This window comes from Typha angustifolia, chromosome 13, assembly GCF_048772165.1.
Source record: "Typha angustifolia cultivar Huaian chromosome 13, ASM4877216v1, whole genome shotgun sequence".
NCBI lineage: Eukaryota > Viridiplantae > Streptophyta > Magnoliopsida > Poales > Typhaceae > Typha > Typha angustifolia.
Genome location: NC_133251.1, coordinates 17669980 through 17682290, shown reverse-complemented (window position 1 = coordinate 17682290; position 12311 = coordinate 17669980). Strand labels below are relative to the sequence as shown.

The 12311-nt window shown below is 35.9% G+C and overlaps 1 protein-coding gene across 1 annotated transcript; it reads right to left on the bottom strand.

The window, feature by feature from the left end:
- Nucleotides 1–192: 192 nt before the first annotated feature.
- Nucleotides 193–11970, bottom strand: LOC140773187 (putative 3,4-dihydroxy-2-butanone kinase). Its single transcript, XM_073115618.1, has 20 exons — nt 11750–11970; nt 10899–10972; nt 10749–10812; nt 9883–9995; nt 9761–9808; nt 8889–8960; nt 8712–8801; nt 7603–7776; nt 7317–7400; nt 5481–5536; nt 4028–4158; nt 3863–3955; nt 3078–3142; nt 2419–2562; nt 2292–2335; nt 1444–1527; nt 1227–1294; nt 1030–1142; nt 850–945; nt 193–544 (listed from the first exon to the last, which is right to left on the bottom strand). The coding sequence occupies exons 1-20, from the start codon at nt 11787–11789 to the stop codon at nt 413–415; spliced, it is 1785 nt and encodes a 594-aa protein (XP_072971719.1). The 5' UTR covers nt 11790–11970; the 3' UTR covers nt 193–412.
- Nucleotides 11971–12311: the final 341 nt, after the last annotated feature.

Below are 12311 nucleotides of genomic sequence, written 5' to 3'. Positions count from 1 at the left end.
CTTACATGTCACTAGCATCACGGTAATTGGAACATATTAAGGATAAAAAATAAAACGTGACGCTCGCTGTAACATAACATCTAAACACGGTATATGATCTATATGCCATAGCAGATTCCAGATTAGAACATGCACTAACTGTCTATACTGCATAGCAGATTCCAGATTAGAGCGATGCTCCAACCGCAGTAGTGACTTATAGATTCTTCTTTTGATGTAATTTGGTGCCTCTCACAATTGTTTTCCTCATTTACTAGTTCTTTACACAGCATGTTAAATTGAGTTGAACTAAGACGATAAAATCAGCTTTCTCAGCTCATGCAGCAGCACAAGCGGAAAACAAGCAACTCTGCTGGGAAAAAAAATGTAAAATGTCAGGTGTGCAATTTAGTCCCGTACTCCGCAGCTACGGTCAACTCTCTGAAGGTTGCAGCTTGCTTTTCACAGCAAGGAATGCAGCTTTATACCATGCAGTCACAGCCATTGCTCCAGGGTCAGGAACCAAAGCTAGCAGATCCACTGCTACATATGTAGATCGACCAGCCTGCATATATTTTAGCAATCATTAGAGAATGCATGACATATTTTCGGCTTAATCATGTATCAACTTGTGACAAAGGCTCAAGGGTTCAAAGCAGCTAGGATTTATGGCCAGATTATGCCATGATCGACTCATGGACGTATGCGGTCCACCTCAGTATATATTGAGCAATTGATGCTCACGAACCTGATTAACTCATATAGGATGGCACCTTCTCACATAATGGTGTATACGTGACCCACTATTATTTATTTTCATTCTCTGATTTCTGCAATCACATGATAATATGAATTAAAAAGATGAATTACTTGTGCTTGCATATGCTTAGTAGACTCTGCCCCAATCAAAGCTGCTTCAGATGACAGGTGAAAAGCTGTCAAAGGATCATCACCAGCATCCAGCCTCTGTTCATGAAGCCACCACATTATATTATAGTCTATTGTTTCTAAGGTACAATACAATGTGGACTATGGAGAACCATTTCTTGCCTCTTTAAGAACTGCAGATGCTGGAATAAGAGCATCCAACATTGTCCGATAGCCTGCATCAGCACCACCATATTTGCTAACAGCAGCGATGGATGCCTCTAATGCATCAGACCCTGGATAGGCAGCATGTATTCCTGATTATCCTTACTGAATATGGTGCTCATTAATTTGCTGCATAAATGTACAACATTAATTACATTGCTTTGCTGTGATTATTGAGCTTCTCTTTAAACTTGCATATGCAGCCTTGCAGAAAATGTCGTACCTGTCAAGAAATGAATCAAATATTTTATATTAGAAAAGTTCCAGTCTTACAGATTTCACAACACAATGTAAGACAATGGAAAAAAGACAACATTATCATCGTAATCTAACGTATATGCTCTTAGAAAGAAGATAAGATGGGTATAATACAAGATTCCACTTGTTCCACCCATCACCCTTCGAATTGAGGTTCCAATCTCATTTACTGTTTCTGCAGCGTCATTCATAGGGTATCTGGTGGAGCAAAAGAAACATGATTAGACATCAACCAAGAAAATTGTAAGCCTAGGAAGATTACAGAACTCATCAGTCTGTTTCATTTATGATAAATATAAGTAATTGACAGAAGTTTAGACTCCAATTATGGTCCCTGAGTGGAAGTAAAACTCAAAAGAAAGAGTGAGTAACCATAGAATACAAATGCCCTTCCTGCCGACATTATGCCTCAAGTTATATAACCTACATGCTAAAGCCTCGAGCGTAATCCTTATGGGACAGTCCTAAGGTTGACCTACTTAATCACAGACGATGGCAAATTCCTGGGATGCCCAGAAACAAGAGATCTCAGAAGATTGCGAATCATAACATACTAATTTTACATTATATCACTACACTTTTTATGCTAAGTTCCTATGTTAACCTCCTACTGATAATAATAGCAAATGGTTCTCTTCAACTGAGTGGTTGGTTAACAACTTAAATGCTGGTTCAAGTATCAGAATTTCTGTGCTGCTTTACCAAACAAAAATCCTCAATGAAAATATTCTCAAATTGAGGAGTTGAACAAAGATTGACCGTAATAAAGTTCTTGGGCTAAAGCCATACTAGAAAGAACTGTCACACAACTGATTATGACATGAAATCACAAACAGCGATGGATGATAATGGATGAAAAGGATAGGTGAGCAAACAAAGGATGTATCATGTCAAGGTGCCATGCACAAACTGACACAATTTTCTTCAAAAAGTGCCACAGAAAGGAACAAATTAATCTGTACCGCTTTTTCACATCTTCAAGAACAGCAACTGCACCTCTATACATCTGACAAGGAAGATGTCTTAATAAATCCATAGAAAACCATCACGATAACGTACAAAGACATTATGGCTTAAATGAGGACTTACAGTAGTCCCACAGTCGCCATCACCCACTTTACTGTCCCATTCATTTAATTGATCCTTAAGATTGATAATCTCTTTGGCAGCTGCTTCAATAGCAGCCTCCAGAATGCAGCCTTGTTCAGTTAGTTTGTGAGGTTGGCTAAGTATCTGCTAATGCATCAGTGAGTAAAGTCAGTAAAAGAAAAGAAGACCCATATGACAAAGGAACTAGATTATGCATTATTTATATCTTATAGCAAAAGGAAAAAAGGAAAAAGAAAAAGAAAACACACACATGTTGGAAACTATCAGGTTACAGAATACGATAGCAGCACATTTTTCTAGAAATAACCAAGAGATAGCAAATCTCCAAGAACATCATTGGGCTGAGGACTGCCCAAGTCTCAACTTTAATTATCTAGGAGGCACATACTCCGGTTGATCAATCAACACTATAATTACCAACAAAATACATTTGGACGATGGTTCGTTTGAATGATATGTAGCCTAAACAGGCCAAATAGTAAGCTTACAGAAAGGGCAATGTTCAAAGTCAAGCAGCATTACTTGCATATTAATGGAGAAATAAAGATAGTACTCTGCTGAATATATTATTCTTTTTTAAGGAGATGAAAGCTGATTTCTTGAATAAGGTTTTGAAACAAATTCTCATGTTGTTTTACCTCGTCATTCCTTGTTGAACAAGACGGTGGCAGCGGAACAGGAATTTTTGCAGGTGGGCGATTACCTACAGATTAAAAATGTCAACTTGAAGCTCAATAGTAATAGCTACTAACTTAACAAGCAAACAACAGATATTTTGCTAAATAGATAAAGCCATTTGTTTTCAGTTTTCACATATAAAAATCTCCATAACTCCATTGCTACAATGATAGTCCTTCACTTTATCTCAGAAAAATAATTTGTCAAATGCTAGTCATAACACAAAAGTCAGCAATGTGAAGGCGAAGAAAAAGTGCAACAAAAAATATGTAGCAGTAATTATTTCAAGATAACAAAAACTAAAAGAACCTATGATATATTTAAGTAACTTCAGTGAGTAGCTTCATCTTTGAAAGCTGTGGACAATTCACACTTAAAAGTTAAAACCATCTTTCAAATATAATAGGATTTTCAAAATTTAAAGCGAAGAAAGTCAAAGAGCAAAAGAAAACAATAATTTCAAAATAATCATTAAATACAACTTAATTTGTCGTGTCCCAAGGTGAAGTTCAAGCATAGATTTATAATTGTATAAATTTGGATACATTGTCAGGATCATATAATTCATGATTTAGATCCTGCATCCAAATAAAATTGGATTGGGCTAAATAATCTGGATTAGCATTCTTCGATATAGATCAAGAAAGAATAATTTGAAATAATAGATAACGATATGCTTTTAGCAAATAAAATCTGTGATCAAAAGTTGAAGTTAAACAGAATTTAACCTAAAATGTTAAATTACCTTCAACACCAACAGGCCAATATGGAGCTTTAGTTGGGGCATCCAAACGTTGTAAAATTGCTTCATCTGCTCTCATGATAGAGATGGAGAACCCTGTGCAGGACAACTTTATGATCTACCAAGTCATTAGACAATTATATGCCAAAGCCTCATGCAGGAACTAACCTGCCATATCTAGAGAGGTCATAAATGATCCGGTGTAAACCCTCTCAACAGCAAGTCCATGTTCCAGTTGAAGCTCTGGAACCGCCTTTCTTGTTGCAATCATTAGCTCCATCATGGGAGTGCCACCCAATCTGTGCAATGTAACTGAGGTCAGATGTTCAATGTGTTGATTATTTTCTTTCCATTTTTTCATTCAAAATTGCTAACTTCAGATCCAGAAAAAAAAAATACATAACTCAGGTCAGATGTTCAATGTGTTCATTATTTTCTTTCCACTTTTTCATTCTGAAATTGCTAACTAGAAATCTAGAATAAATGCATACTTAGCTCAATATTCATATAATTACCAGTGAGAAAATACACTGAAACTAATTATTTTAAAGCCTACCTTGATGGTAAAAAAACCAGAACTTCTAATACAGATATCACTTTCATAGTATACTAATAAAGGCAATCCAAAATCGACTAAGTCTGCTGATTCTCTGCCAGGCCTTGGTAGAAGTTCTTAGCCCATGGGTCTGGCTGCACTCAAATTTGATAGTACATTTATTACTCTAGCCTGACCCAGAGACTCTCTGGTCTACCACTTTTCAATCCCATTTCACTTACTCTTTCAGAGGTTATATTATATCCCTCTTTATACAAAAATTCTACTTTTCAGCTTGCCATATTCATTTGAGTTTTCATGCCCACCGTATACTTCTTTACTCTTTTCCATTCTATACCTGTAATTCACAACAATTACCCCAAACCAAATCAATGTAGCAAATTAATAATCACCCTATTTACTATCCATGAGCTCAATTGCTTGGAGCTAATGCAACTTGACTGTACTAAAGAAGCTATTCAGTATTAACCTATAACAACCATTCTAACCTAACCACTAAGCATTTCAAACAAATTGCTTTCTTACTGGAAGCATGTCAGCCCACACTTCCTATAAAATCATCTTAAGTCAAAGGGAGTTTTCTTTGCTCACTAAATTTTTTCTTTGTGACACTCCTGATGAGATATAAAACTATTAAAAATGAAGGTCATGGTTAAGTGCAGTCTTCATTGGTATAATTGGCAACTGATGACAAATGATGTCTCCAAGATTATTCCTCCAAAAAGGATGCAAAAGTTCCCCCTCTGTTTTCTGATAAAGATGATGAAATGAATAATTCCAATCATAACAAAATGTTCCTTCAAGTTTAAGAAAGAAGATATGGCAGTTTAATTATTCTATTTAAGTTAAATCATAACCAAATGTCAAGTTCAAGTTCAAGTCCAAAGATAGTTAAATTATTTAAAGCAGTGAACTTAACACTGGAAATAGATGCGCATACTTATTATCAGAATTGATCCATATCATCCAAGAAAAATAATGGAAGTCACCCTTTCCCTTGCAAAATTTACTCAAATTGCACAATAGTCAATAGAGAAGTATAAGCCTGAAAACAATATTGTTTACCCATTAATCATGAGAACCACTCTACTTCCCCTTCTGATAGGAACATATTGAGTTTCCTGTAAGCAGTTGAAACAATTCCATAAAGAAATGTTATTAGGAGAGGGTAGTATCAAATTTCAGAGAAAGTAAATCTAGACTTTTTCCCTCCAAAACATGCCTTCGTGTGTGCATACACTCTAATCATGTCATTCAGATATAGGTACAAATTGCTTCTTCACAAGTCACAACAACATAATCAAATTCTGGATGTCACCTTACACTTACAGCATGAATGTGGAACTATAGCTAGCGAACTTTAAGGACCGTGACCAACTACCCATGTATATAGCTCCTCAGTTACATGGGCATTGGTTTCCGAGTTTCTGCTAATTAAACCAATAAAAAGAATAAAAAACAAGGGAGAATCAGGCATATCCTTTTCAAAGTATGGTAATGTTTTTGTGATTTACAATGTTACATCATTGTTTTCATTATGCAAGGGAGATAGAGTAATAACTAATAAGGTCACTTGGTACGTTCAAGAAGAGATGAGTCATTTTCTGCTCTCTTGGTCCAACTTTTTATATGAGCCTATTGCAAGAGGCTCCCAGAACAGGGGAAGATTAAGAAGAGAACCATCCTCAACCTTCAAAAGGGAAGGGAATGATTAAGAGTTTAAGACCTTCATTGAATTAAAGTAATAAATATCTGTGCCATGAACGAGTAGGAAACTTATATTCCATGTTAAAGACTTCATATTGTCAAGCTCCCATGAATGTGGAAATGAACCCAAATTAGGGCCCAAATTCTGGTTTATGAGAGCACAACGCATGGAAGTGTCTTCTTTTTACTCACTATGGTTAAAATAGGAAATTTTAAATTTTACACCCTATTTTTCACATATTTGTGGTTTGCATTCTAAGTTAGATTAACACTAACACCATTTGGCAAATGGCATAAAAAGAATATTTCCGTCTAGTTCAACTGTTTCTCACCCTTCTTTCTTCTACAGAATGATCAATACTCCTTTGGCCAAAATTTCAAAGATTAAAAAATGAAGGAAATTGGAGCACTTTCTAACCCTCTCTTCTCCTTCCACTGTCTCTTCTCCCTCATTGTTTATCAGAAAGCTGCATCCCATCCGAAATTGTTGAGAAACAATTTTAGTTCTTTAAAATTGAATTAATTAGATGACCCTCATCTATCAATTCCTAGCCTTGAATTACATTTATTTGACATTTTATTAATTAAGAACAGTTGTGTTTAAGGTTGTAGAGGAAATGTGTTCTTGGTATTTTGGTAATATCCTTAATGTAATTAACTTAACCTAAAAGTTTGATTAAGTTTAGTAATGAACCTAATGGCGTGGTGATTTCTGCAAATATTTGATAAAATGCAGGTTGCAATTAGTAAATATTGAAAATCTAGGTTATAAACCACACATACATGAAAAAGTAGAGTTAAATGCAAATTTACCTATAATTTAGTTTTGTAATAGAGTGCAAATCTTAATCTCACTTGTTTCACTCTCCTAAGTTAGAAATCTTGAAATGTTTAAAATATAGGAAAATACAAAATCACAATTACTATTTTCTATTGCTTTTACAAAAACCCCATGGAATAATTATGATTTCTCAAGTTGAAATTCATTTAAAGAATGAACTCCAGTTAGGATGTACAACATTGAATGACACTAGTATAGGAAGAAAGAATTAACAAAAGCTAAATGTAGTTTCAAAGGGATGAAAAATAAAAAATAGGAAGTCCTGGACTACTTTCAAAGGGATGAAAGAGAAATATGTCATGTAATATGACACAGCTTCAAAAAATGAATGCAGAAAGCAAAGCAAACCATACCGGTGACAATATCTGCCTGAGAACATGAGATACAACTATATCAACAGGTTGGAGGTCAACCACAGCAGCACCAGGCTCCCCATGCTAAAAAAGCGAAAGAAAACGGAAGAGGCTTCTTAGCTGGAGAAAAGGGGATGTAATACTGTCTATATATTATAAATAAGTAGCAGCTGATAACAAGAGGATGCTCAGACATAAACAATACAACATAAACTAGAGATGAAATCAACCATATCAACATCAACCCTATCAGAATCACTTTACTATATGAGTTGAATAAACTTACAATTCCAAGGCCAAGCTCCATTAATCCTGGGCCTAAACGATCTGATGTGACCTGGCCAGGCAGTGTACATACTGACAAAGCAACTCCCATAGTTCCCACCATTTCAGATGCATGTTTTGCTTCTGCAGCAACATCAGCAAGTGACAAACCAGCTTCTGCAGCTGCGCCAGCAACCTATAAATTAAAGAAACAATTAGAAAAAAAAAAATCTATATGTATTATGCTTCAACCCAGCTCTTGTGCTCAAGTACAATGCTTTTAGCATGTCAATGTGTAATAGATAACTGGATTGAGAGAACTGACAAGTGTCATGTCAAGTTTTGTAACCTGCTCATATCACGGATTGAAACCTCCGAATTTTCTGTGTACACTTTAGTTGGAAAGTATAATTCATTTCAGACTAGTCATAGGACCAAAGCATCAAGTCCACATTTGAAGATCATGTAACAACCTTTTGTAGACATTCAATGAAAGAAGCTGATTTACTTTCAATCTAAACTGCTAGAACAAAGATGATATATCAGAACAACTTAGTTTCCCACAACTACAAAGTACAAACTCCACTGACCGATTTGTTCATAGAAAAATAAAACTTGTACTAAGGCTAGGCAACTAATCTTATTGAGTAAGAGACAACTAAATCTAATTACAATTTTTTTTTTTTTTTGCATTTTAATAATGGGACCTGCTACCATTTTGAAATATTAATTAAACTAAAGCAGATTCTCAGACAGCACCTAAAGCTTGAGCCCATATGCAACCAACACCATGTGCAGATACACATAAGCAAAAATATCGTCTGATTATAATACAGTCATCATATTCTTCAAGGAAGTTTGCAAGTACATAAGAGCTATCAGAAAATTCATTTTGATAAGACTTGTTCCCACTGTGAAATTAAGAAAGAAAAATAAACATCAGGCAATTATGCTTAAGTTATACTTTTGCTTTCTTATGATTATTAAGGAAAACAGTCACTGTGATTTTTTTTTGTGTCATTATTCTACGGGTTCTTGAAAGCTTTCAGGTTTTGCCAAATGGATTAGAACAACCTGTAGTTTGTGGATTCTGGTCATGCTAGACAAAGATAGGCACTGAGGGAACAATACCTTGTGAACAAGAATGGTCCCTGCCAGACCTCTCCGACCAGCTATGCCACGAGGTGGTGGGAGAGCACAGTCATCTCCAACAATAACCGTCTGCAGATATGCAAAATTTAATTTTACACAAACTTTGGTTATTTTAAAGTTATCTTCTTTTTAATGAAGATATCAGATAGTTAATACCTCCACTTTATAGCCTTCAGATTTTGCTTGTTCAGCTGCCAAACCAAAATTGAGTCGATCACCAGTATAGTTCTGTCAAGTTCAAAACCCAACCTGTAAGGTCCCGTATGGTTTTTGGTTAAGGGGAAATCTAGTATAGTACTATAGCTATTCTAATTCCTTACTCTTAAAAATGTACCTCTAATTAGAGTAAGGTAATTTGATGTGACATAAAATTAAGGTAAAAATATAACTAATAAGTGAAAAACTAAAAATTGACTCAAATACCCTTGATTTGACATGTAAATTTATGTTAAAAGTGTTCTTATTTTTGCAGGTATGTATTGCACACTTGAGTAAGAAAAGAGATGAGTAGGTGGTAAGAGTAAGGAGATAGATGAAAAAATTGAATGAGAACTTTTATTTGTGGAATGAGACAGGTGGGTGGTCAGAAAGAGGAGAGAGAATTTTCTTAACTACTATAGTAAAATCAAAGGTAAAATTATAATTAAATTTATGTGTGAAATAATTTGAATAATACTATCAATCTAGAACAGAGACAATTTGATGTTTGGTTACAAATCTAAGTATTGTTCCTTAATATAAGATAGAAAAAAAGATAATCTCGAACCAAACGAGGATTAAGAAAGAAGCACCAATGACAACATTAATCAAGCAGCAGTCGTAAAGAAAATTATAAGGAGTCAATTACCAATATCATCTAGTATAAAAATTTATTAAATATAAAATTGAAATTTCAAATTCTCCTTGGATATAATACATATAACAAGAACTGCTGACAAGAACACCAGCAAAGGAACTGGTATAAAGATTTTGAAATGCAGCGCACTGGTAAAAGTAGCTGACTCATAAAAGAGAGGACAATATAATACCGTTACTATTAGTAGGCAACCCTTAGGACCTGTTACAGCTCGAATGGCCTGTAAGTATAAATTATGTCAGTTTGGAAGAGAAGAAAGTAATAATAAAATAAGTAGTGCCATGAAAATCATACAGCTAATATAGAAGTAGCAGGTGGAGAAGTGAAAACATCTCCTGATATTGCCGCTGTCAACATCCCTTCCCCAACAAATCCAGTTTGAGCAGGTTCATGACCGCTTCCGCCTCCTGCGGAAAGAAACAATTCAAGCAATAGGCTTAGTTTGGTTAGCAGATAAGCAATGGCCAAGTTCTGCTTACCAGGGATAAAACACCTAGGAGTTTTTTTCTTTCTTTTTTTTCTATATCCTAGGCTAGCAGAAATTGCAATAAGAGATCGTCTGGAGAAGGCTTGGTCAATGTGGCCAACATTAGAAATATAAAAATTAGGAGGGACTAGGGGCTAGATGGGGTTCATTTTATTCCATGTGGCTATCTAATTAACACACCAACTTACCTCGCTTCTTTTAGGTTGGCAAAATTCAGTTAACATGGCACAGCATTTGTGCTTGGCAACTGCTATGTCTTTTTCTTGCAATTTCTTATTAAAGAAGACATGATCACTAGTTTGCTACAAACATAGATTTGCAAGGAGATTCATCAAGTGCTATGATGACTCCATACTGCGGACCAGAGCTTAGATCTTTCCCTCTATGGAAATAAACACCCGGTAGACAGTGGTATTACAGTGACCCATGATTCATTAAATGCGACAAGACTCCGTAGGTCCAGAGCTATTATTTTTCCCTCTATGGGAACAAAAATTCTGTTAACAGCCGTATTTCTGTGAATTCAGTTGTACTTGTTCTTATTCATTTCTCCATATTGGCAGAGATCAAATCTTTAATTTTCAACATACATGCACATAATGTAACCAATTTACCATATCAGCCATCAGCGACAAATATATTAAACGGAAAAGAACAATTACAAGCTTCGTACCTGATATGACAGCAACCTTGTTATATGTGTCAATCGAGACATCAGCACGCAAAACAACCTTAATCTGTAGTGCAGCAAAAGATTTCACTTCAAGATCATAGATTGCCAAAAGGTTATCAAATCTCGTACAGGTTGGCACATTCACATCACCTGCGGAAATCCATCCAAGTACTGCAAACCAGGATAGGTTTCAACCAAACCCTCAATGAACTCAGTCACCACTTCTGCATTTATATTACCAGAAAGTTAATTCAAATCACAAATCTCTGAAGATTCAACAACATTACCACATATTTACACTACTAAATTTGTGCCAAAATTTGGAAACTAGTATCTGCATATACTTACACTATGTCAGCATTGCATCATTGGACATGCAACAGAAACATTACTGAGAATATATTAATCATATCTCAACCAAAAAGAAGAAAAATAATACCACAAGTATATATCTTCAAACTATGCTAAATTTCAGGATAAAAGGAATATAATCAACAAATGGTGGGGGTTTATTAGCATCCTTCTCCGATCTCATGATGTTTGGAGCACCTCAATATTTAACAATATCACGTTACCAGCACATCCGTGTTCTTCAAGAACAAACATCCACATTATGCACCCATTAATATGCATCATCAGACACGCAGTATGCATATAACTCGATCAGTACAACATCCTCGAAGAAATCATAGACGGCCGATCTCAACTTAAGAAAGCGATCAAACGAAGTGAGATAACCAAATAGGAACGTCAACGACCACCCCGATTAGAACAGAGAAGCAACAACCAGATAATTCCATAAGAAGCATCAACACAATGAAAACGCTCAAACAAATCAAATAGCCAGAAAAAGAACGACTACGAGCTCCTGGATCCGATCAGGGACACAGAAGCCGCAGAACTAGATTGAGAAGATTTAACCTCTCGAATCTACCTCGAAAATTCACGAAAAAGGTCAAGAAAAAATAGGGAAAAAAAATCAAGAAACAGTGGGAAGAGACCGTCGGGGTCGTTGATCAGCTTCTTTCCTTGGTACGCCATGCTCAACCCCTAATTCTTGGCCGATCGCCTCAAAAGACGACAAGATCGAGAAATCGGACCAGTCGACGAGACGAACCCTAGCTCTCGACGAGAATGAGAGCGCGGGAGGAAGAAGGGAGTTAGAGTCTTCTACTTTTCTCTCTCTCCCCTTTAAAATATTTTTTATCTCTCGCGGAGGGTTTGGCAAAAGCTACCTCTCTGTCCGAATAAAATGTCCCAACTTACGGGAATACCCTTCAGGTTGAGTAAAAGCTACGATTTTGCCATACAAGCGATGATCAGGATAAGGGGAGCATGGAAACGCTATTCCTTACCGTCCGATCAAGATAAAGCCGAAATTACATTGGCTGAGAGGAAGTGGCAGATTTAGTAATTAACTAGTAAAGTGGGTGGTTGAGTTGGAGAGGCGATATCTTCCCTTCTCGAATATAGCGGGACTTCTAGAGAAGAAGATCCGCTGTTTCAGTGGAAACAGCCGGCCAGTTAAGACGTGAAATCGAAACGGTCTCCTTTGGTTTTGTC